The sequence below is a fragment of the Rhinopithecus roxellana genome, chromosome 13, assembly GCF_007565055.1.
Source record: "Rhinopithecus roxellana isolate Shanxi Qingling chromosome 13, ASM756505v1, whole genome shotgun sequence".
Taxonomy (NCBI): domain Eukaryota; kingdom Metazoa; phylum Chordata; class Mammalia; order Primates; family Cercopithecidae; genus Rhinopithecus; species Rhinopithecus roxellana.
Genome location: NC_044561.1, coordinates 34,213,086 through 34,239,946, shown reverse-complemented (window position 1 = coordinate 34,239,946; position 26,861 = coordinate 34,213,086). Strand labels below are relative to the sequence as shown.

The 26,861-nt window shown below is 36.4% G+C and overlaps 1 protein-coding gene across 3 annotated transcripts in view; it reads right to left on the bottom strand.

Moving 5' to 3' along the window:
* Positions 1-148: 148 nt before the first annotated feature.
* Positions 149-26,861, bottom strand: part of CYYR1 (cysteine and tyrosine rich 1) — a 108,587-nt gene continuing 81,874 nt past the window's right edge. Inside the window, exons 3-4 of one of the 3 annotated variants that reach the window (XM_010383442.2) lie at positions 14,552-14,709; positions 149-2,564 (exon numbers count right to left, since the gene is read on the bottom strand). In XM_010383442.2, the coding sequence (XP_010381744.1) occupies positions 2,431-2,564; positions 14,552-14,709 (292 nt within the window). In that variant the 3' untranslated portion in view covers positions 149-2,430. Of the gene's footprint in view, positions 2,565-11,879; positions 12,433-14,551; positions 14,710-26,861 lie in introns of those variants that run through there. The other 2 variants (XM_010383443.2, XM_010383444.2) reach the window with 2 other exon arrangements.

Below are 26,861 nucleotides of genomic sequence, written 5' to 3'. Positions count from 1 at the left end.
ATGAAGTAGCCTGCTTCAGATCACTCAGGCAGGAGACAGGATTCAACATAAAGTCTGTCTGGCTCCAGCCCTGTGTTTCCTTTACAGAAGAATGAGGCAAAGTCAACAGGAATAGAGGGTTAAAAAAATGGACACAAGACAATGAAAATATAATCTACGTTATAATAGGTTCTTTCATTTTATTGCTTATTGTAAACACTTTGGCCACAGCAAATGTTAGTTTTTTAAATAACCATAATTCAAAGCTTTCACATCCTATACTATTTTTCCCCAAGCATCATCATCTATGAAAACAACCAGTGAACTCCAACAGTCTATACTTGTAATGTGCGCATTTATGCTATTATGACACTTAATACAAATAGTAAAAATACTCATCTATTGTAGGCTTATGGGTTTGTAAAATGCCTTATGGGAGGCCATAAACAACTCAAAGAAGAGAGATGGTGTGGACTGAACTGGCTTCTATTTGGGGAAAATTTGCAGAACGTAGGAGGTATGCAATAAATGTTATTGATGGTGAAGATGATAAAACTCTATTTCTGCTGGTCTTTCCTTTCCATTTTTCTTGAAGAATATATGGTATATTTGTATTCAGCATTCTCAGAATCATCACAGGGACCCTGGCACTTTGAGAGTCATAGCTGCAGTGTAATTGGGTCTGACCACATGCAGAAGAAAAATAAATTAAAGCATAGGTACTATTAAAATTGTGCTGAAAACTTTATGTAAGTCGGGGAGCCCCTCACTAGAACAGGCTGAAACTCCGGAATGCTTCGCATCCTCATGTATAAGAAAATAATCAGTGCTTAAAAATCAAGGAAGTCATTCAAAACAAATTCAGCCTTTGGACCTTACTGGCAGGTAGATTATATTTCAGTCAGATCAATATCTTTCTAATATAGATATTTGAAAGTCATATATACTACTTATAATGATGTAGTAAGTTTCTTATCTGCAAGTATAGGTACTATAACTTAAACCTTAAAATGCTTCATTTGATTCCTTAATTCAGCAAAATTCTTGGCACTTTTTGCGATTTCACTGAATTTTGATGATGATATTGGATTAAACATTTTAGATTTAATTGTAAAATGACACAAAAATCTAATCATCTATTTCCAATGTTCAATATACAATATTTATAAATACCTGAAACAACTCATATAAAAATATAAAATGTTAAGGTCACTCACAGCAAAATACAGCACATTAGAATTATTTATTATACATATAAAGGTAGGCACTTCATAAAATTTGCATTTTGGCAAAAGGCAACAGTTTGATGTCAGTATCTTAATTTTGTTACTAACTTTTTTAAGAGAATAGATTATCAAAATTTTACAAAAAGAAAAAAATAGTAGTTTCAAAGATTTCCACAGAAGGGAATCTGAACTTCATTTCCCATTCTTCCTTCTTTTTGCAAGCCTGTTGTGTATCTTCATGGTCAAGTTCTGAGATTTTTGCTCCCTGACCTGAAATCCTGTGGGAATGTTTGATTTCTCATCTTTTACTCAGAAGTGATGTATCTGCTACCTGTGGAACTTGATACAATTTTGTTTTCTCCCCACAGTTGGAATAACCTTTATTCTGATCCACTATACAGTCAGATGATGTTTAGGTGATAGTAGCTGGCGTTGAAGAGTTCTTGGCTTCAAGTGGTTGTTGAGTCTTTTTGGTCTTGTTTTAACTCCGTAATTAAATAAATAAGATCCAACTCTTTCTGTTGTATTCACTATTGAACACATAGAAATTCACTTCACACCCACCTAAAACACGAGCAGAACTGTTGAGGCCCAATGGACCCATCTACTATTTGATTTTGTTATCCCTTCTGGAGCATGTCTCTACCAAGAGCTTCACAAAGCAATCTGGTCATTACTCTTTCTTGTACTAAAACCAGAGCACCCATCCTGTAACTTCCACCAGGACCTCAAGCAGTGCTAGGCACATAGTAAGCTCTTAGGCACTTAAAATACATTTATTGATGAATGAAAGAATGAACAATTCTAGTTCTGACTTTTAAAGCTACGTAGAATAAAGTTGCTTCCTTGTGTAGGCCAAATCATTCTCCCATCCTACTTAGATCTTCTTTTTTCCAGGATCAATACTGAAACTTCCTTCACCTTGGCCTTAAACAACATGATTATCAGATATTTTGTCAATTACATTACTCTTCTCTGAATGTGCTTAGGTGGATCAGTGGATCTCTTGATGTGGTTCCATAGAACCAAACATTAATACTCCAGATGGGGTCAGCTTTGAGCAGGGTAGAAACCCTGTATCTCCTAGCAGGTATACTCCACCTGACATATTATCTGACCCCAAAAAGTATTCCTTGGAGCAATTCTTTCCTGCCTGTTTCTGAGTAGAGGCATTTTATTCCAGGCAAGATCACCCATTGGCACATGTTCTGTTCTGGGAGATAGATTATTTCCTTGGGTTTCCAGGATAAGGAGGGGGTGGAGAACGCTGTGCTGAGCCCTGTGGGGTGGGGGAGTATGGAGGAGGCAAGTCTGCACAGTGTTCCATCTCATGGTCGTAACCGTAGGGAGGTGGTGCTGCTGAAAAAGAAGGGGAAGAGAACATCAGGGAGTTAGCAAATATTTGCATTTCTACTGTGTTGAAGCCACTGGGCTAGACACTTTGGGAAGGGACATAAATTGTGGCTGCAAAAATCTTAGTTTTATTAGGTCAAGACCACATATGTATGAAAGGGTGAGTGCTCTAAAATGTGGTATCATGGGTCAAAGTGTTAAGAATTGGTTGTTTAGAGAAAGTTTCTTGAAAATATGATGCTGAAGGGGCAGAAAGAGAAGCTGAGGGACAATTCAGGTTGATCAAAAGCACTGAAGCGGGAGAGCCCTTCAGCTCAAGCAAAACGTGCATGAAAGGGAGAATGGGAAAAGACAATGAGGAGTCTAGTTGTATCACCATGGTGGGCTCTGAATGCAATGTAGAATGTATAACATGTAGTTATCAGAGATTCTTTGATCATGGTAGTGAATATGCTTTGGGAAGAGCACTCAGCAGTTGACAGAGGCAGAGGCAGATCAAAGCAAAGCTGCAACAATGTAATGGCATATGTGAGGGAATGATAAGGGACTCATGACAGTGAAGGGAAAAACATCCTAACAGTCCTGGAGCAACCAAGTCTTTAGATGATGACTGGGTGTGTGGAGAAAGGGGAGAAAGTGAAAGAAGGGATTGAGGTATTGGGTACCCAGTACAGGACTCCTATAATTGGAGGGGGGTGGAACTATTGCAGAAATATGAAGAAGAAGACAAAAAAGGAGGACAAATAGGTTAGGAAATAAAGATGAATAATTTAATTTTCTGCATCTTACTTGAAAATTTTTCTTAAATTAACTTTTTACTGTACCATATGTCAGTGTTTTTAAAAAGTTTTTAAATTTTAAATTATTTTATTTTTTGAATTGACACATAATAATTGTACATATTCATGGGGTAAATAGTGATGTTTTGATATGTATAGTGTATGATAATCAGATCAGGGTAACTGGTATACCCATCGTCTCAAACAGTTATCATTTCTTTTTGCTGGGAACATTTAGCATCTTCCTTCTACCCATTTGAAACTATATTATTATTGACTATAGTCATCCAGTGGTATAGAACGCTGGAACTTATTCTTCCTATCTAGCTGTAATATTATATCCCTTAACAAATTTCTCCCTATCCATCCCTTTTTCCTACCGTTCTCAGCCTCTAGTATCCTCTGTTCTACCTTTTAATACACTTTATGACTATGCATAAATGTCTATTTTGTAGTGGTCTCAGTTCCTTTCTCTAGTGTTGAAAGAGAAGTACTCCTTGAGCTGAAATTTATCTGTGCTTCCAAGAACTGAATCATTTTGCAACATCTGAGCAACTCCCTCAGCAACTAATCTGATGAATTGCCAGTAGTTGAATCATCCTCAGGATCCTGATTCTGCTTGGAAACGGACATGCCTTAATTGTCTACTGCAAATGTAACCCAAATCAAAGACCAGTGTCATAATAATGCAAATAAGTGGGCAAGCTTTTAATACTAGAGTGGCAGAAAAGAACAGACAACATTTCAACAAACTTTTCTAAATGTCTTCTATTAGGTTGATGCAAAAGTAATTGCAGTTTTTGCCGTCAAAGTAATTGCAAAAACTGCGATTGCTTTTGCATGAACCTTAATTTGTACTCTTTGCAATAAGAATTTGACAGTGTTCTGATAAACAGACATAGACATACATAGCGCTTCCACCGATATGCTGACAAAAGCTATGTTTTTGATATGGTTTGGCTCTGTGTCCCCACCCAAATGTCATGTCAAATTGTAATTCCCAGTGTTGGGGGAAGGACTTGGTGGGAGGTGATTGGATCATGGGGGTGGATTTCCCCCTTGCTGTTCTCAGGATAGTGAGTTTTTACAAGATCTGGTTGTTTCAAAGTGTGTAGCACTTCCCCCTTCTTTCTCTCTTCTCCTGGCCACGTGAAGATATGCTTGCTTCCCCTTCACCTTCCGCCATGATTGCAAATTTCCTGAGGACTCGCCAGCCATGCTTCCTGTACAGTCAGTGGTACTGTGAGTCAGTTAAACCTCTTTTCTCCATAAATTACCCAGACTCAGGTATGTCTTTATAGCAGTGTGAGAATGGATTAATACAATTTTCTTCTGGATCTTTTTAGTTTGCCTATCTTTGCCAAGAGCTTGATGATTTGAATCACTTACTGATTGCCCTGTACTTGGAGGATGTGAGGAAGCAGAATTGAGCCACTGAAGAGAAGAGGAAGATGGAACCATAGAACTGAGTGGGATGTCCCCTGAGCACTCCTTTATGGAGCAAAAGTCTTGCAAGTCTCTAGTGGGCTGGGCAGGCTGAGGGTGTTCAGCCAAGAACATAGCTCTGTAAATAAATCAGCAAGGATGCATACATACAGTTTCCCCAATGCTCCCTCAGACCCTTGGAGGCTGGGCTACTCCAAGCTCTGTTTCCTGCAACAAAATGGAGTAAGTCCTGTGGAGTCTAAATACACATTCCCTCTGCATTATACCCACTCCTCAACTTCATTACATCTAGGAGCACTGAGACAAAGAGATTTATAATAAACTTCATCCAAGCCAAGAATGAAACACTGCAGCCTCCATGGAAAATAGGAAGTTGCAGCAGGAAACCCTTTGCACCGTTTCATATAAGCATGTGGTTCTATGCTGCTTTTCTGCCAAAGCTTTTCCCTGCCTTCCACTTGAGGAGCACACACCAACTGATTCTGCAGATTGACTCTACATCATTCTCTGTCATGAAGCCATGGCATGTGTTTATGCATCTCTAACAAAGCGTTTATATTCTGCCATCTGCATAAAAACTGCTGGAGGACATTTCAGCAAGAATCCCTATGGTTTATGCAGCTGCATGTTGAACATGAAAATCTAAGATATGACAGTGGTCTTTCATTCATATAATCTTTGAACTTCGATAAAGTTCTGATGTAATATTAAAAAGTGGTATTTTGAGGACTACCCACCAAGAAATAAACATGGCATATCTTTTCTAATAGCCACTGGAAGATGTTTGAAATAATATTTGTATAACTGTTGGCTGTATTATCATTCTTTCTTGCACATAATAAAGTTTTACTGGAAGTAAACTTTTCAAAGTATCAATTTTAGAATTCCTGATTAATCCTAAGAGGTTTTGTTCTTTTTTTACAGCTCAAATCATACTTACAAGTTATATGGATGCAGCTGGAGATATGGTGCTTTTGAAATCTTTTCATAACCAATATTCTAATCTCCTATTTAAGTAGGGTAAATAGGCCATTTATCCTCAATGTCTGATATAGCTGTCTACAGTATTTAAAACATTTAGCAATGCCATGAAATTCGGAGAAGAAATGTAATGTTTTCTATCCACTCAGTCCAATATTTCGAAAGCTAATGTGGTGGGAAGATGCATGGTGTTACCCAAACACTTCACGATTATTTCAGAAAATTTGGAAGCAGAAGAAAATCATCCATAATTTTGTCACCCCAATTTAACAAATAATATCTTTGTATACTGTCTCTTAGTCATTTGTGTGTAGTTGCATCCTTGCAGTCACAGAGCATGGTCTATACTTTTTATTATATATTATATATAATATATATCATATATTATATATACTTTGTATTATAACATAAGTCTTTTCATTCTGCTGCATATTCTTCATAAGCTTTATTAATGGCTGCCTTAGAAGTTATTCCATCCACCATTCACTATTTTGAGGTTAATTTTTTATTATAATTAATGTAGTGATGAATATCTCCTTACACATAGACTTTTTTATTATTTTGATTTTTTTAAGAATAAAATTCCAGAAATTAATTAGCTGGCTTAAATAACACATACATTTTATTGCTTAGAACACATTATAAAACTACTTTCAAAAAGAATTGTTTCAACTTGTAAGGGTATACAAGTATATTACCATTTAATATTTTAGTAAATGAAGTGAAAAATTTAGGTCTTTATTTTACTTGATAATTTCTTTGCTAATAGCTAGGTCTGGCACTGTTTTACTCATATTGAATGAATTTTGTGCTGTTGTTCTGGACTGGTGAGTTTCTAAATGATGATCTTAATTTCAATCAAGATATAAGTAAAATATTAAAAAGTACACAAAATTATATGTCTTTTAATAAAAACCCTTCGTCAAAATGGTTTATTATATAATTTTTACCTTACTGACATTCTGAAGTTTAAACCTATGCATAACAAAACACATGGTTATTCACTGAAAACGTCTCTTCTGTGTTGTTTCCAAGTTTAAAAGTTAGTCTTTTTCAGATAGTTGATACATAACTGTCCTGTTTCTGAGTTTACCTCTTTAAATTTATATATTTAATGCTTCTCTACATCTGTTATTTTATTTGGCATATTTTTGCATCAAAGTTTATGTTTTCTAAGATTTCGATTTTGGTTAAGCCAAATTATCTAAATGTGGCTTATTAAATAATCCTCACATTTTACATCCTTTGGCTATGTCTCCTTTAGAGTATATATAATTCTAAACTACCTATTCTGTTCCAATGACCAAGGTATATCTTTTTGTACCAGACACACCTCAGTTTAATTACTACTGATTTTAAATAGTTTTAATACCTGGTAGAACTGATGAATCTCATGCCTTATATTTAAAGACAATTTCTTATTGTAAACCTTCTTATCTACTCTCCCCCAAAGCCCACTACTCAAAACTGTCCTAACCCCACCCAGAACAGAGGGTTTAAATAAAGGCCCACACAGCTCCTGGCAAGACCTCCGATACCCCCATCCCCAGCCACATAAACTCAATACTGCCCATTTATCCTCTACAATGGCTTAATATGCAAAGATATATAGTATAACCTATTGTTCCCCTTCCACTCAGATAGCATCAAGATAAATTCCATCAAGCCTCACATGCCTCTGTCATCATGAGAAAGACAGGTTTCCTTATTGCAGACCTTTAATTCTGGAAGGCTTTGCACATTGATTTATTACTTTTCCAGACGTTCCCCACCCGCTTCACTGTGCTCAGTGGAGCACAATCTGTCACCTCACCCTCTTTCGCTGTCTCCACTGTGCAACTCCGGCTTTCAGAATGAGAGTTCTCTTCTGACCCTGTCTGTTTTCTTGAGAAATTAGATCTGCTGAGAAATCATTTACTGAGAGTCAGGAAGCTGAGGGGATTTTTGAGTTTTGAGATGAAAGAAGAGGCATGAGACGGTTAACTCAGGAAGTGGAAAGGAACATTCACATCACCTTTTTACTCTAATTAAAATCTGATTTTCCAGGAGAGGATGGCTTCCTCAGCAGCACTACCAAAGCAGAGCTATTCTTTTTCTCCCACATCCTACCACCTATAGGGCCAGGAGGTGCTCAGGCTGTCCATAATCTTCATAGCCACTTTTCAAACTATTATTTATTCTTAACTCTTTAAAACATTTTGTAACGGCCAGGCGCGGTGGCTCAAGCCTGTAATCCCAGCACTTTGGGAGGCCGAGACGGGCGGATCACGAGGTCAGGAGATCCAGACCATCCTGGCTAACACTGTGAAACCCCGTCTCTACTAAAAAAATACAAAAAACTAGCCGGGCGAGGTGGCGGGCGCCTGTAGTCCCAGCTGCTCCGAGGCTGAGGCAGGAGAATGGCGTAAACCCGGGAGGCAGAGGTTGCAGTGAGCTGAGATCCCGCCACTGCACTCCAGCCCAGGCGACAGAGCGAGACTCCGTCTCAAATAAATAAATAAATAAATAAAATAAAACATTTTGTAGCATATAAGCCTTTTTTTTTTTTTTTTTTTTTTTTGATGGAGTCTTGCTCTGTTGCCCAGGCTGGAGTGCAATGGCCTGATCTTGGCTCACTGCAACCTCCGCCTCCCAGGTTCAAGTGATTTTCCTGCCTCAGCCTCCCGAGTAGCTGGGACTACAGGCACCTGCCACCATGCCTGGCTAATTTTTGTGTTTTTAGTAGAGACGGGGTTTCACCATGTTGGTCAGGCTGGTCTCGAACTCCTGATCTCATGATCCACCCAGCTCGGCCTCCCAAAGTGCTGGGATTATGGGCCTGATCCACCATGCCCAGTCTGCCATGTGCTTTTTTGTAGTACATATGCCATGAAAAGAGAAGCATATACCATGCCTTTTTTTTTTTTTTTTTTTTTTTTTGGATGGAGTAGGTGCCTTGCTATTTTGCCCAAGCCAGGATCAAACTTGAGATCTTCCTGCCTTAGCCTCAGTAGTAGCTGGGGCAATCTTATACTACTTCTTGTTATCAATATCTGTGGTCTGCCCTACCCCAAACCTTCATTCACTGAAGACTTAACATCTGGCCCATGGTCTCTCTTTCCTCCACAACTTCTCTTATCATTCTTGTGATTTCAACATCCACCTAGCCCTGCCTCTCAAGTCCCTTGACTATTTTTCCTTTAAAATCTCTTCACCCTTGTTGTTGGCAATAACAGTGCTATTTTGTAAATGTTAATTAATAAATCTGACCAGCACCCTTTAGTATCTTTCTAGAATACTCATTCCACTGCGTCTTGGACTTCACCTGCATTTCCAATTTACTAATGGCAATTTTAAAGGAATTCAAACTGATGTCACCTCTTTCCTGTCACGGTGTCCTTTGTTATTCATCATTGATTTATGGGCCATCACTAAAATTACTCTTTTGCACCTATTGTCAATGTTCTTATCTCTTTCTCCATTGCCTGGAAGAACCCCAACCCTTATTAAACCCAACACTTTGGTTATCCTGGATCAAGAGCTAGAAGCTTAATGTGACTAGAGAAAAATGCACAATCATGCTGCATGATTTCACTTTGAGTAAATGACCATTTTCTTAAGTGTTGTGGCCTTTGCCCTTGCTTGGAAGCTATACATTTCTTTGGGCATCTTATACTCTTCATTTTCTGAGATTCCCGTTGCAGGCTTTTTTGTTTTCTTCTTAACCTCAAATACCCCCTCAGTTTTCTTCACTCTCAGCAGAAGACTTGCTTCTTATTTCACTGAGAAAATTGGCACGAGCAAAAGAGAACATCCTTTGACCACCAAATCTACAACTCATTGAAACTGTGTTTATGTACTTACTGCCTTACATATGCTGTACGTAATAAAGTGTCTCTGATCGCGCTGTACGTAATGAATTGTCTCTGATCCCATCAAAGGCTAGCCCCTCTACTTGTGTAATGAATGCCTTTCTTCCTCAGACTTAAGGACGCTGATGTTCAACAATCTCTTCTATCTTCCGTATTCATCAGTTTCCTCCTTTATCTTTACCATCCGTGTACTTGCAAAACACAAGTCACTACCATCTGGCTTTCTCAATAAGAAACAAACAAACAAACAAAAAACAAAACAAAACAAAAAACAAAACAAAAAACCTCTTGACTTAATGTCCATCTCAGTCTTCTCTACCCATTTTATAGCAAAATTTTGTACTTGCTAGTTCTACTTCATCATATAATATACTCATACATTTCGTCTGCAGCATTAATTCTGTAGCCATAGTTAATATGACATCAAAGAAGGTTTTCTCAGTTCATGTTTGAATTCTCTGATTTGTACTAAAAACGTTTGCCTGGGCGAAGACTTGACCACATTAATGTATCCATTTTGTTTCATTCCAGTGTCTTCAAGGTGAAGCCATTTTCATAGTCACAATATTATTATAGAGAATTTTTCCAGTATGCATTTTTGATGTGTAAAGAAGTTACACATCACATGAAGCTTGTTTTTAATATTCAGTACAAACACAGAAGTTTTCTTTAGTATGAACATAAACTTGTGATCTCTAAAAAGGTTTGATGAGTACTCAAAATTCTTCTCATGTCATTGCACATACTAATAAGCTTTCTGTCATGTGTGAAATCAGTGATGCAAATGGGGTATTTATTTCTTAATGAAGTATTTCCAAGAGACTTGGAAGACTACAGGCCAGTTGTTTTATTGAATGTTCCTCAACTTGGGTTTATCAGATATTTTCTCATGCTGAGATTTAGGCTGTGATCTTCCAGGTGGAACCTACATACATGAAATTGTGTTGTCCTCAGAGTAACACACTCAAAGGTGCATGATCTTTATCTGTCCTTTAGTAACTGTAAAGTTACTATTTTTCACCTGATAACTGACAAGAAATCTGGTGGACACTTTAAGACCTGCAAATATCCTTCTCAGCACATTCTCCTCTAGATTTAGCATCTGTTGATGATTTTTGACTAACTCTTTCTTTATGATGGTTTTAAAATAATTTTTTCAATTCTATAACTCCCTTCTACATTTATTCTTTGACATTCTTCTGTTAGGGAGAGCCCCATTCCCCTGCCCAATTGTTTGCCTATCCTATCTATCACCTGTCTGTCTGTCTGTCTATCTATCTATCTATCTATCTATCTATCTATCTATCTATCTATCATCTACCTGCCTACCTATATCTATCTATCTATCATCTATCGTCTTCAGAGGACTCAGTAATATACCTCAAATCTCAATTTTCTTGATGGCACTGAATCTCTTGCTTTCCTTTTGTTAGCATTTGACTTTTATATCTTTGCCAAGCCTTTTGTTACAGTTTTACTGTATCATTTTCTTTCAGATGTGTAGATCCCAAACCTGCTATAAGACAAGGGTTACTATGATCACTTTCCTTTGTTTACACTGAAGTTCTGAAAAGTAGTTGAAATGGAAAACTTGAAAATTCTTATCTTCATGTGGACAATTTAAAAAATAATTGCGATTAAAGAAGACATCTGTTCATTCTACCCAATATAGCAAGAATGAAAAACTTTTGGAAGGTCACTGTCCAACATAGGGTCAGGGATGACAGCTGAATGACACTGCTTTCACCTCGTGTAGAGTAATAATGTTCACTTTATGGCTCCCCACTGTACACTTTCACCTTTGCTAAATTACGCTCTCTGCATTTATCTGACCTGTGGGCTGTAGGACTATACAATAAGTTGGGTTGTTATCTCAATTATCGTAGGGTTAATTAATTAGTGTGGGTAAAAGCATTTTGTGTTTCCACAGATAAAAGATTTGAAAAATATTCAATACTATTATATGTTGCTTCCTAAACCTTTAAGCAAAAGCTTAATTAGCGACTTTGAGAAGGAAATGAGATGTAATCATGCACATTATGTTTTGAAGACCTAGTTTTTTTGGCCGTAAAAATGTTTTCAGCATGAGGTTCATTATGTTTCTTCCATTATTCAGTTCTGAGAAGAATGCATTTAATAAAAATACAACATATTCCTGTGATCTGAAAGTATAAATGATGCTACTATAAAGTTTAAAAAACATGTTTCCATCTGCTAAGTGAAATTTCAAACCCAAGAAAACATGTGACCTTACATTACTATAGTGACATTTAGTATCTTCTAACTTTATTCAAAATTTGGACTTACAGAAAGGTAAAATAAAATATTAAACATTTTATACAAATATTTAAACATTACTTTCAATTAAACTTTTTTGATCAAGCTAATGAGTATCTAGAACGTTATCGGCAAAGCAATTCTTTATACCTTCTCTACAATTGATGTCTTGACTTTCTTTTGTTTTTCTCTTGAGTAATGGGTAGACCAAGGGAAAAACTGACAGGTATAAATAATAATAAAAATAATTCCATCTATGTTTTCCCTTATATTCAAACATCTTTACAGTAACCCTATCAATATTCTTGCAAGTTGGGAATACTTGAAATTGCACGTTGCTTTTGTAGTGAGTACATCCCAGGGTGAAACTTAAAGTCAATTCCCTAGGATACTGATATATGATTAAATCAGGTCTTTTCATGAGTTGTGTTCATCATTCATTCAGCTGAGTGCCCATTATGTGCCAGGCCTGGTCTTACATGCTTGGAATAGAGTGTTGAACAAAATAGACCAAGATCTCTGCCTCACGGAGTTCATATTCTAGGAAGAGGAGATGAACGATAAACAGTCAACATAATGATTAGCTAAACTATACAATATCTTAGAAGATTAAAAGCACTCTGGATAAAAAGCAGAGCAGCACAAAGAGAATTGGGATGCTGTCAGGAGGGACGCATTACAATCCTAAATAAGGTGATCAGGGCAGACTTCATTCAGGAGGTGACCTTTGATTAAAGACTTCAAAGAAGTGATGGAATCAGTATTCTAGGCAAAGCCCTATGGTGGGAGTGTGGCCTTGTGAGTTCATGGAACAGCAAGGGAAAAAATGTGACTGGAGGCAAAGTAGCCAGGGAAACAGTAGAAAAAAAGGAGGCCTGGGAAATAAAAAGAGCAGTCAATTCATGCAGTACCTTGAAGGCCTCAGTAAAGAATCTGCCTTTTACATTGGATAAAATGAAGAACCACATGCTTTAGTGCCTCCTCTGCGGGAAATGGGGAACCACTGGAAGATTTTGAGCACAGGAGTAATACGATCTGACATCTACTTTAAAAGGTTCACTCTGGCTACTGGGTTGACAATAGACCCCAGGGGGCAAGGGGTGGATGCTGGGAGAGCAGCCAGAGTGTTATTAGAGTAAAGGAAGTGAGAGCTGAGGAAGTTCTCCAACTGGGGGTAGAACAACATCTACTTCTCACTGTGAGAAGTAGTCAAAATACTGTATTTTGAAGGTAGAGCCAAGAAGTTTTCCTGGTAGAGTGCATGGTTTCTGGTCTGAGCAACTAGAATGATATAGATACCATCAAGTGAAATGGTAAAGGCTGTGAGTGGAGAGGGATTTGGGGAGAAATCCAAAACTTGGATCAGAAATCCAAGTTTAGACATGTCAAATTTGGGATATTTATGAGACACTCAAATGGAGATGTTCGATAGGCACTGGGATAAAATGACTTGGTTTGGACTGGAGATACATAACTTTGGGAGGTATTAGCATATAAATGGCACTTACTACCCTGAGGTTGTAATACTCAATCCAAGCAAAGAGGTAAGTGTCGATACAGTATGGAAGAAAAGACAAGACTGAGCCATCAGGTACTCCAGTATGAAAATATTATAGAACAAGAACTGACAAAAGAAGAACAAGAGGAATTATCATACTCATATTGATCTGAAATTTGCTCCCTCAAGTTGAAGATGATATAGGAAAAAAAAGTTGACAGAGGAAGGACAGTACAGGAAATTGATACAAATACAAAGCACAGTTACATGTAGAAGGTACTCTGTTCTTTTCCTGTAGAGACAAAGAAAGAAAAGACATGAGTGTGGATAGGAAATTAACTTCCTCAGGGTGTGTTAAATTTAGAACTTGCGTGCCTTTTATACGTCAAATTGTACATGCACAGATTGACGTAGAAAGCATTACTGAAATCCTTTAATGCAAAATGCAATATTTTGTTTATGAAGTCAGAAGTACTCAATATATTTTTATATATGGAACTTCTAGCATATTCTCAGTAAATATTTGTCAAATTATTAATATATTACCCGTGCTCTTTGTTGAACTTTTTTTTTCCTTTTGTAGTTTTAGTAGAGACTGAGTTTCTCCAAGTTGGCCAGGCTAGTCATGAACCCTTGCCCTGAAGTGATCCAGCCACCTTGGCCTACCAAAGTGCTGGGATTACGGGCGTGAGCCACTGTGCCTGGCCTGTTGAGAATTTCAATATCATGTTTAAAGTTGTTCTCTTGATGTAATGAAGATATATGAAAATTTTCTTCAATACTTTTTCTCAAGACATATATATCTATTGGATCAGATGCCAGTTTATTGAGACATACATTATACTTTATAATTACTTGTCAGTACTCACTGGCAGGTAGACACAGTGGGTGTGAATTGCCTATTTATCTTAATTCTGGCTGACTGGCAATTGTAGTCAATGAAACAAACATTGAAAATATGAATATCTTCAAAAAAGAAATGGATTGTATCACTTGGATCTAAATAATCTTGATTCAGCTAGAACTTCAATCTATATGTACCTAGAAATACTCTATGAAATTGGAGGTGGTTTTAGTGACCATCTAGAATGTTTCCTTCTCTCTGAGGAGCAGAGGATAACTAACAAATCTGAGCCTTCAAGAGTCAACAGTTTAGCTCACCAGGATAGGAAGAGACGGTGTTGATGTGAGTTGTCCTGAGGATGCCCACGCGGGTCGCCCTGTGGTTCTTCATGCACATGCAGATGCATATGGCAATCCCAGCAATGACCCCCATGATAAATACTATTCCAAAAACAATGCCCGCAATTGCAGTGCCCCTAAAAAGAAAAACAAGTACATTTACTCAAAAGGCTTGTAAGCATTCTTTGGACTTTCTAGTACCGCTCCATGATTATAGAACAAGTGTTTCCTTACAAATGTTCTTAAGGATAATTTTTTTTTTTAACCCAGAAGTTCCCTGAATTCCTGAATTGGTAAAGCAAATAGTCTGTATTTCAATAGATATGAAAAAGTTATAAAAATCCTCTTCTAGCACAGTTGACCAATTCACCATTCAGATTCTGGTTCTTAAAATTCATGGTTTGATACAAAGCACAATTCTTTAGATATGCTCTCCAAAGTAACAATTTTAAAAACCATTCTGCTGTGTATCTAAACAGTAAATAATTTATCTATTGGGCATAGCATGCATGTGTTTAATGAAAACAACTTGGTAGATGTCAGAATATTAAGGGAAATTTAACACTCATTCCTGATTAACACTCTTCATAGAACAAGAATATTTGTTTCTTAATAAAAGAAAACCAAACCAAACTTCATATTTTTAAACTATCCAGAGAACATTATGACAAACAAGTATCCCATTAAATTCAGGAAGAATGTAAATAAAACTTCGATTTCTACTAATGTTAATGGTTTCTTTCCCCCAGAAAGTTTTAGCTCATGCAACAAAACCATAAATAGAAAAAAAGCCGAACAGCATAAAAGAGTCAACATTATGATTGTTTGTGGGGAATATAATTTGTAGGTATCTACATTTTTCTGTTACTTTGAAAAGCAATGGGGAAATCTTTATCAAAATATAAATTTTGACCAAGAAGCATCATTTTTAGCAATGCTCCCTAAGGAAATGTAGCATATGAGCATAAATATTATAACAAGGATGTTCATCATAGTGTTGTGGCTAATAGCAAAATAGGAGAAACATCCTAATGTCCGTAAAAAGAGGACTGACAGAAAAAAAAAATCAGAAAATGAATCTTACATATTGATTTAAAAGGTCAAGAGATCCACATGGATTGAAGTGAAATGTTTCTGATACATGGTTAACTTAATAGTAATGCTATTACTATTGCTAGTAATTCATATTCATTCAATTAATTAGTGTTAGCTTCCAGCTTCATCCATGTGCCTGCGAAAGACATGATCTTATTCTTTTTTATGGCTGCCTAATACTCCATGGTGCATATGTACTACATTTTCTTTTTCCAGTCTGTTGCTGATGGGCATTTAGGTTGATTCCACGTCTTTGCTATTGTGAACAGTGCTGCAATGAACATTCACATGCATGTATCTTTATGGTAGAATGCTTTATTTTCCTCTGGGAATGAATTAGTATTAATTGAATACTAATTCAATTAATTAGTATTAATTGAATACTAATTCAATTAATTAGTATTTTCAATACTTACTAGTATTGAATGCTAGTAATTAGTATTGAATGGAAAAGCAAGTATTAACAGGATGCTACCAGTAATAACGGAATAATTGCCATGAGGTAAAACTGTATTTCTATGTATCAAGTTTTTTATAGATAATAAAAAACTTGATCATCTTGTAAATATGGAAAAATAAAAATATTCACTTTCTCATTTGCATATTCACCAAAAGCAACCACTTCAACCCTTTCAGTTATTTTTTCTAATGCCCTTTCTCCTATTTCTCAATATTATTATTACATTCTTTAATTTTTTTTGTTTTTACCTCTAACAGTATTTGGGAATGTAGATCTCTCAGACAAGCTTTATCACTGGTTAAATCAGTCTTCAGTATTTACATTACCATAACTTTGCTATCTGCTGAGCCAAGCAATGAATCCTGGTTACCTTTTACAAATTATTATTGCATTTCTTTTACAACTTATAATTTTTAAACAATTTCCATGAATTTTAATTTTTCCATATACATATTGATATCCACTCCTTGCAAAAATTCCTAGAAATCTTTCCCACATTATCAGTAGCTTTTTCTTACTCAAACACAGTAAAATAGCTTATCAGTTCTGTTCTGTTCCCATGATGATTTCCTTCTTACAGCAACTAAGACTACTGACTGGTTGTTCTGAACCTGGAACTGTTCCCCTTGATCCCTGTTTGGTGGTCCTCACATTTAGTTTCTGGACCCAATTCTTGCTAATTCTTGGTGAACTGCATTGTTTGTTGAAGCACATTCCTGAATGGCTTCTTAAAAATGGACTCAAAGGAAAGTAGATTTTTCAAGTCTTCGAATGCCTGAAAATGACTCAATGCTTCACTCTCACGTGACTGATAATTTATCTATATATGAAATTCTAAACTGAAAGACATTACTTCTTAGAAATATGAGGGCATTGCTCATTGTCTTCTAGAATTTGGAGCGGCTGTAAAGAAGTCCCATGGCATTATCATTACTTTTCTTTGTGTGATACTGTTTTTTCCTTTTCTGTCTTTCTGGAAGTTCTTAGCATTTTCTTTTTACTCTTGGCATTCTAAAATTTCATAATGTGCCTGGATTTAAAATATATATATTTTGCCAGGTCCTTTTGATTCTTTATGTTCAGAGGCTCATGTCCTTCACTTGTTGAAACTCTTCCATACAATGTTAATTTTTTCTTCACTATATTCTGTGTTCTTCTTTCTGGAAACCCATTCTGAAATAAGCTTCTGAACTTTCTGGATTGATTCTCTAACTGTTTTTTAAAATCCTTTTTAAAAAACTACTTTCTGGAGAATTTCATTGACTTTATCTTCCAAAGTTCTACTAAGCTTTAAATTACAGTTATCTTATTTTTAATTTTCGGGTGCTTTATCTCATCCTCTATTGCACTCCCCTCCCTGTTTTCATTGCCTGTGTTTCTTCCATTGATGCAGTCTCTTAATCTTTGAAAGCACCAATGATATGTTCTTTGATACTTTCTCCACTGTTTGTATTTCCTCGTCCTGTCTAGGTTCTTTTTTATTGATTGTTCATTTGATCTCATTCATGTTTGATGTTTTCTTCAAATGTCTGGTGATCCTTGAATTCTCTCCTATTAAAAAAAAAATGCTTGAAGTAGCTACTTAGAAGTTTAGTGTGCAAGCCAGAATTTGACAGGTGAACTCCAAGGAACAGGACAAACTGAGATCAGTCCCCATAGATCTTTTCCTTGGGGCTATTCATTTTTCTCCATGAAAGGATTCTCCAATTTCATACTTGGGGAGCATCAGCCCCACTGCCAGTATCCCGGAGCTTGGAGTTTTACTTGTAAGGATACGAACTTTCATGAAATCCTTATGCTTTCATCTCGGAGACCCAGTCTCTGGCTCCTGCTTTGACTGCTGTCTTTTGGGTTGCACTGTGGAGGCTTACAGGTTTAAGTCTTCACAAACCATTCTTTGTGGTGTAAAAGCATGATCTCTAAAGGAAGATCACCTAGGTACCAACTATAGCTGGGGAACCTTGGGCATGTTGCTCAACCTTTCTGCGCCTCAGTTTCCTGGTTTATAAAGTGAACATCAGTTTGGTGCTCATTTGAATCTCCTCCCAAATTTCTTGTCATGAGTCTTGTGCTCCTGGACTTATCTGTTGGATAAATAGGTCCTTATTCTCAGTGGTACCTGAACATCGATCCTATACTTTTCTGGGACTGGCCATAATTTCTTACCCCAAACCATTGGGGCCAGATCTGTCTCATAGTCAGAAATGTTCAGATTTTGTAAAGAAAATACGTACACTACACATCGTAAAATATACCCAGGGGCATCTAGGACAGCATCTTGAGAACATTTACATTCCTACAGTGAAGGTGGGAATATTAACGCTGTTAGATTATATGGGGACTAGACAAAAGCCCCAGGTTTGTTCAGGTCAAGTCTGGCCACCAAATGACCTTCGTCTGCAATTCTGAAATCCTCAGAAAACTCTGAAAAGTGAAAGTGCACATAAGGGATTGTGAAGCTGTATTTATACTTTCCAGAGGATATTTTTCTCTCTAACACTTTTCTCTACTCACATACAAAAATTCAATGCCATTAGGAATATCAATAAACTTCTTTAAAATACTTCTATAGAAATTTTTACTTTGTTATTAAGATGGCAGAATGTGAGACATATTTGGATGTGTTGCTATTAGTAATTAAATAATAGCAGAGTCTGGTAGTTTAATAAATAAGTCTTTTCAAGAAAAAAGATCTATGAAAGGAGATAATTTGAAGTAAGAAAACTAAAAGTAATCTGGAAACTTCCTTTATTGTAAGTTTCAGGTCCAAATAAGATTAAACTAGAGGACTTAATTTATGTTTCAGAAATAATCAATGGCCCAGTTATTCAGGCACAGAGTTTCCAAACTATGCGTTATGGAAGCTGTTAAGATATCAAATTGGGACATATTTATATTCATTAATTCTTTTCTTAAATAGAGGAAAGCAGAAAATTAGTCACATTTTGTTTCCTTGTTGGCAACTCCTGCAAAAGTGCCTGCTCTTGAGGTCAGTAATGAGGTTGCAACTAATGTATTAAATTAGTTTTTTTGATTAAATCATGATGTTGGTGCCCTTGATCCTTTGATACCCATTAGCAATCATAAATTAGTTATTTAAGACATGGCAAGTATAAAATTTACAGCAATATTTACTTTGTAATTAATAAAAAGAAACAATAAACAAATAGTAACCTTTCTGCATATAAATAATTGGCTCAGTCAACTGTTGGAAAGTGAGAAGCTATTAATTTGAAAAATCTGGCATCATTAACACCTTGAAAAAATTCCAGAGAATGTATTTCTTTTAAAGCAACACTTTGCAAGGTTTGCACATTTTCCTCTCCTTTTAAACTTTTATTTTAAAATAATTATAATTTCACAGGAAGTGTAAAAAGAGTACAGAGAGAGCTCATGTACCCTTCACCCAGTTTCCCCAAATGGTTACATCTTAAGTAACAATGGCACAACATGAAAAGCAGGAAATTGACATTACTGTAAAGTGTATGTATAGTTCTATGTCATTTTAACACATGCACAGAGTCATATAACCACTACAGCAAGCAAGGTACAAAACTATTCCATCATCACAAAATATTTCCCTTTTGCTGTTACTTTGCTTTACGGTCATATCCAACATGCCTTCTCTCTGCCATCAATAACCCCAGGCATCACTAATCTGTTCTCCATTTCTGTAATTTAGTCATTTCAAGAAGATTATACAAATGGAATCATACAGCATGTGAGTTTTGGAGATAGTCTTTTTTCCCTCAGCATAATGCCTTTGGAATCCATTCCAGTTTCTGCATGTATCAGTAGTTCATTCCTAGATGAGTAGTAGTCCATGATATGGCTATAACACAGTTTGTTTAACCATTATTTATTGTAGGACATTTTGGTTTGACAAATAAAGTTGTTATAAACAATCATGTATGGATTTTTGTGTGGACATAAGTATTCATTTCTCTGCAATAAATGCCCAGAAGTGCAATTACTGGGATGTACGATAAATGTATGTTTGAGTTGTAAAGAAACTGCCAAGTTATTTTCCACAGTGAGTGTACTATTTTACATTCCTACCAGCAAGGTATGAGAGATCCTCTCTGCATCCTTGCCAGTATGTAGTTTTGTACATTTTTTTTTTTTTTAGCTGTTTTAATAGATAAAACATTACGTGTAGTGGTAGTTCATCATGGTCTTAATTTGCATTCCTGTAATGGCTAGCAAGGTTGAACATCTTTTCGAAAGCTTATTTGCCATTCATCTTCTTCAGTGAAATGTCTACCCAAGTCTTTTACCCATATTCTAATTGGATGGCTTGGTTATTTTACTGTTGAGTTTTTGAGAATTATTTGAGTCCTTTATAAAAAACGTAGTTTGCAAATATTTTTACTGGTCTGGAGCACATCTTTTCATCCTCTCAACAGTGTCGTTCACAGAGCGAAAGTTTTTAAATGATTTTTTTCTTTTCCCATTTTTTTCTTTTATGTAGGAACTTTTCACTAAGCCCTAGGTCCTGAAGACTTTCTCCTATGTTTCTTTCTAAAAGACTGATGGATTTACATTTGATATTTAAACCTATGATCTATTTTTGTTTAATTTCTGTATGAGGTACTAGATTTAGGTTGAGGTTCATTATTAATAGATTATTTGGCCTGTGGATAGCCAACTACTTCAGTACCATTTGTTAAAAGCAGTCCTCATTCCCTCATTGCATTGCTTTTGTACCATTGTCAAAAATCAGTTGGCCTGTGCGGGACTGTTTCTAGGTTCTAATTTAGCTAATGTTTTTTCTTTTTTTGCAAAATGAGATTTTATAATCAAGATATTAAACGTATCTGTGGTGGCTGAAATAATCATATGAAACTGTCTTTTATAACAAAGCTCAGAGATAATATATTTTATTCCATAAATAGTTTTTCATGAGTAAAGCAAGATTCTGATAATGTTGCCATGTTACAGTAACACTTTTAGGCTTAGCACTGCTATACAGCAGCTTACTAGTTATCTTGATGTGGTTTTGCTATTAATATTAAATATTGTTTAAGGAAAATAGCAGATATGAAAAGTACACCAGTGTAATATTTCTCTTCTTCTTGAATATGACCCAATTTACAAATGCATTTTATAAAACTGTAAATCAAAGGGCTTATGAATATTCTATGTAATAATTTAGTAACAGCAGTCCCAATAAAATAGAAAAATTAAAAAGGCCATGCAGATATTTGACATCTATATTTGATACCAAACAGATATTTGATACCTATGTAAAAAGTGGGGAAAATTCTAGAATATTTTTGTTAGCAGAAACTTCCATAGGGAAATAAGAGTTTGAAATAAAATACCTTTAACTTTGAAATAAGTCAAAGGTAAATGTATCAGAAGAGAGAGTTTTCTGGAAAAAGTAACCATAACTTCAAAAGAATAAACTTAAAATGGGTTTATTTCTTATTAAAATAAAAAAATAAATTTTAAGTGAAGCTAAAGCATTTTTATCTTTTGTTATAAGAAGGGAATATGTAGTAGACTTATTTATTTGTGATGATACACATGAGATGAATTAAAGCAATGATAAAAATCCTATTCCAACTATAGGGCTGAAAGTCGACTACATACATGAGAATAAATCTTTTTTTTTTTTTTTTTTTTTTGAGCCGGAGTCTTGCTCTGTCGCCAGGGCTGGAGTGCAGCGGCCAGATCTCAGCTCACTGCAAGCTCCGCCTCCCGGGTTTACGCCATTCTCCCGCCTCAGCCTCCCGAGTAGCTGGGACTACAGGCGCCCACCACCTCGCCCGGCTAATTTTTTGTATTTTTTAGTAGAGACGGGGTTTCACCGTGTTAGCCAGGATGGTCTCGATCTCCTGACCTCGTGATCCGCCTGTCTCGGCCTCCCAAAGTGCTGGGATTACAGGCTTGAGCCACCGAGCCCAGCTGAGAATAAATCTTGACAAAATTGCATATCAGACGATTCTATTTCCTCAATAATTCATTCTTTTGGCCAATTCGTTAAAATATTATAATACCCTTGAATACAATATTCTATTATAAAATCATTGGCAATTTTAGTAACACTTTGACTTGCTTAACTTAAAAATAATGCATTTTCTTCTCTGTTGCTTAAATAATTACAGAAAATAATAGAAAAACAAACTCAATGGAGTATAATTTTCAGTATTAACAGTACTTATATTAATCATAAGATCTCAGAACTATCTCTATTTCCTTTTTTATCTCTATGAATCTGGTTACATGTACATCTATGTATATGTGTATCAAATAAGAAGACTATAATTTTGAATAGTTAAATTGTTATTACATATTGTTACTACTGCATGTGTAAAATGCTTAGGAGAGTAGGATCACCAATCCATGTAATTGTTCCAGTAAGTCTACATTACTTGCAAAAAAAAAAAATTCTGTAAAATTCTTAATAACTTCACTCAACATATCCTCTTTCTTGGGGCTTCAGAGATAACTTCTTTCTGTTAGCTTCTTGATAATAAAACGAGAAATTATATCTCTTTGAATGAATAAATTTACATGATTTATTGACTCAAGCACCATGACAGAGACAATTGTGTACTCCAATATTCATTTTCTACATTTTCCTTGATACAAGAAGTCTGAGGGTTGACTAAAATAAAGACTACATCTTTCCCTCCCTCCCTCCTTCCCTTCCTCCCTCCCTTCCTGCCTGCCTCCCTTCCTTTCTTTCAGACAAGGTCTAACCGCGTCACCCAGGCTGAAGTGCGGTGGCTCACTGAAGTCTCAACCTCTGGGCTCAAGTGATTCTCCCACCTCAGCCTCCCCAGTAGCTGGCACTATGGGTACACATCACCATGGCCAGCTAATTTTGTAATTTGTGTAGAGACAGGATGTCGCCATGTTGCCAGCTGGTCTCCAACTCCTGAGGTAAAGCAATCTGCCTGCCTCAGCCTCCCAAAGTGCTGGGATTACAGACATAGCCACCATGCCTGGCCAATACTACATCTTCCAGGTGGCCTTAAAGCTAGTGTTTTTGTTTTTTTTTTTTACATGATAAGTTTTGGAAAATATGTTGTAATAAAATATTTTGTGTCAATTCTCAGGAAATCTCCTTAAAAGATGGCTGGAATGGGATTTTTCTCCCATGTTCTATCTTACCTTCCTTTCAGCTTTCTGAAATAGGAGTGTAATGGCTGAGCTCTAGTCTCCAAGGTAGACCATGAAGACAAGAGCCATATCCTAGGGATGGAAGAGGTATGAGTTTGATGGAGTTTGTATCTCTGATAACAACAGGGAGATGCTATATCAACTCCCATTTCCTTTGCGTGAGAAACAAACTAGTTTAAAAAAGTTATTAAAGTCTCTGTTATTCTAGTTTGAGTGAGAACATGTGTCTGTGTGATATGCTACCCAACTGAATCTTACCTAATACAACTCCTTTGCCAAAATTACTATACAGTTTAAACGAAAACAAATATTTAATGTGGAAATGGCAGTTTTAAGGAACATACAGGTACACTGGGATCCTGTAGAAAAGTTCTAAAAATGCATATCAGAACCAGAGAGAAAGAGACTGCATTCAATTTCATTAATTGGGATTGTTCTTCATATCTTACGTAGAATTAAATTTTATGGCTCAGTGAGAGATCGTCAAGAAATCTATACATTACTTTGATGTCAAAGTAGTATACAAAATGAGACTAAAAAGTGGTCCTGAATATGTTGTAGATTGTAGCACGGCCTACAGAATAACACTTTATCCCTAGAGTTCAATGGTAAATGCTCTGATTGATGAACAACAAGTACCCTTTAAGAACTGCCTGGTTTGCACTTATTTGCACTGACCGAGTTTTCTGAACAAGTGCCCAATTCCTACCTGATTTTGTGCCAATATAGATTTAATGAGAGTCAAATACATATGATTCAAAAATGGTCATATTAAAAAATCAAACACGATTTTTCAGTTTTCTATAAGGTTTGATACACATGCATACACGTATTATTTGTATACATATAATATATATGATATATATAAGATATATGTTTAACTCTGTGGATACCAAATGTCGTTATTTGGTTAGTTGTCAGTACAGCTTTGAGACTGCACACACAGCATACCACATGTCAAAATCTAAATGCAGTAAATCATAGTTACAGAAGTTGCTAGAACATTTTAATGATATGTACATGAAAGTGATTCATTTAACTGTTTATTTAACAGCAATATTTGGAAAAGCAGTACTGACTCAGTAGTACTGAAACAGGTATAATTCTATCTCTGATAACAACATGGAGATGCTATACCAACTCCGATTTCCTTTGCATGAGGGAGAAACAAACTCGTTTTTGAAAAACAAAACACCTTATATGTTTGATTTATCCCTCAATCATTTTGTCTACAATTCTAAATGACTACCACTGGATAGCAACATTCACGACTTCACTCATTATATATATTTTGAGCGGCTGGGGGCAGTAGCTCACACCTGTAATCCCAGCACTTTGGGAGGCAGACGAGCGCTGATCCCTTGAGCCAGGAGTTCAACACAAGCCTGGCCAACATGGTGAAACCCTGCCTCCACAAAAAATACAAAAATCAGCCAGTGTGTGACACACACCTGTAGTCTCATCTACTTGATAGGATGAGCACGAGAATCGCTTGAACCCGGGAGGCAGAGGTTGCAGTGAGCCAAGATCGCCTCACTGCACTCCAACCTGGGTGACAGAATGAGACTCTGTCTCAAAAAAATAAAAAGGAAAAAATGCAATATATATTGAGCATCAGTATGTGCTGGCAGTATTCTGCATACTACGGTACAAAGTTGAATGATACATAATACTTGACTTTAAGGATTTTAGAGCCATGCACTAGATAGTAAACAAAGAGATTTTGAAGGTCAACTATCTCCGGGCATAGAAGACTATGACAAGACAAAAATGAAATTATTTGATCATACTCAGCAAAAGAGAACTGGTTTTCTTTTTAAAGTATAAATATAATACACTAAAGAGAATAGTAATACTTTCTTAATGCTTTTTCTTGGTTACATGTAACAGGTTTTTGAACCAGAGAGTAGTTTTGGGACACTGAATGCAACTCACATGTTTTGATGGTAAGAAAACCAAATATGTGAGGAGCTAAAATAAAATAGTTGCCAAAGTTCTTCCAGCTAGTTTTGTACTAGAGTTAAAACTGGAGCTTGGCAGTCCTAATTTCCACCACAGAGCTGAGTAGACTGCAATGGCCTGCCTTGCTCTCATTTCCTTATCCACCCAACAAATGCTATGGAGTGCCAGACACTCTACTAAGCACTAGGCATGTAAAGATGAAAAAATTCTACTTGGGAAGTAGAGAAAGAGAGGAGAAAATAATTTCTGGAATGTCTGTGAAATTTAAGCTCTAAGACCTGATGACTGATCCAACGGGGCAGTGAGTGAAAGGCAAGAGTGTAAGAATGCCTTCCCTATGGGTGATTGCATTCTGCCACACAATACAGTCTATCAAAATGTGTTGAAAAGAAAAATATGAAACCTGCAATTACAAACTAGAGTCAAATAGATACAACCACTGCACACAGGCTTTCCTGCCTTTCTCATTCCAAACCTGAAAAATCCTCAATTACTTCTAGATACAATACTCTCATTTATAGTGCATTGGCATGGTTCACCCTTTTGAAGTAACCTTTGCCAAAACTTCCCACTAAGCTAATTACCTTAACTTGCTTATGGTGATTACTTTAGACAGGACTTTCTTCTTTTTCTTTCTTTACCTTTTTGTCATGCTTTGAGTGGAAAAAAAAAGTTACAAACTAGTTTTTTAATAGTGACTACAAGGATTTCTGTTGAAAGTCCGTTTGTTGAAATTTAAGTCCTGAGAGCATATAAGACTTAAAAGATTGAATGCGATTATGAAAATTCAGAGCTAATACTCTTTCATTTCCATTGATTCAAAGATGGAGAGTTTCAAATAAATATGGAGGCTCACACAGTCAATGACCTGGCAGAACAGCATCTACTTTTTGGGGGCAGTTGGATATTTAAAGATTTAGTAAGGTTCTAATAAAACTCGGGTTGATAGTGGAGATTGTAAACCTTTCCAAAGTAACTGCTGAAGAAGGTAACAAACTGTGATGGCATAGTAGACCCAGGACAATGAGTCCACGTGCCTAACCCAGTGTCTTCTCCTGTGGCTCTACTGATTGCTTTTCTCTACACACTACAAGCTGGCCTGCCCACCCAGGCCACTGTGATCCTTTGCCTGGGTCCTCACAAGTTCCCATTCTCTGCTGAGACAAGCCTGTGATTGATCGCTGTCTGCTAGGGAGATCTCCTGTTCTGGGGCTATCAGTGATTTGCCTGGTTCTGACATTTATTATCTGCACACAACTCTCACAAGCCTGAGGCTGCCCAGACCCAACAGTTCCTGCCAAGTCACACCTCCTCAAATGTCTTGCTCACAACCTCACCTTTATCAGCCTGATGTGATTGATTGATGCTGTCATACTTTGGCTTCCTCTTAGGGTCTCGCTTCATGCTCATTAAAATTCACAAGCAACTTATTTTCATCACAGCATCAATATCATTCTCTTTCACTATAGATGCTGCTAATACACAGCTCCAAATAGTTTCTGAGTTTTATGTTTATCCATTAGATCTCAATCTCATCTTATTCCAGTAGATACAATCCCAGAGAAGGAGCATGATTGGCCTAGCTAGAATTGGGGACCTGCCTTTATATCAATTCACGTGGCCAAGGCCAGAGATACTGTA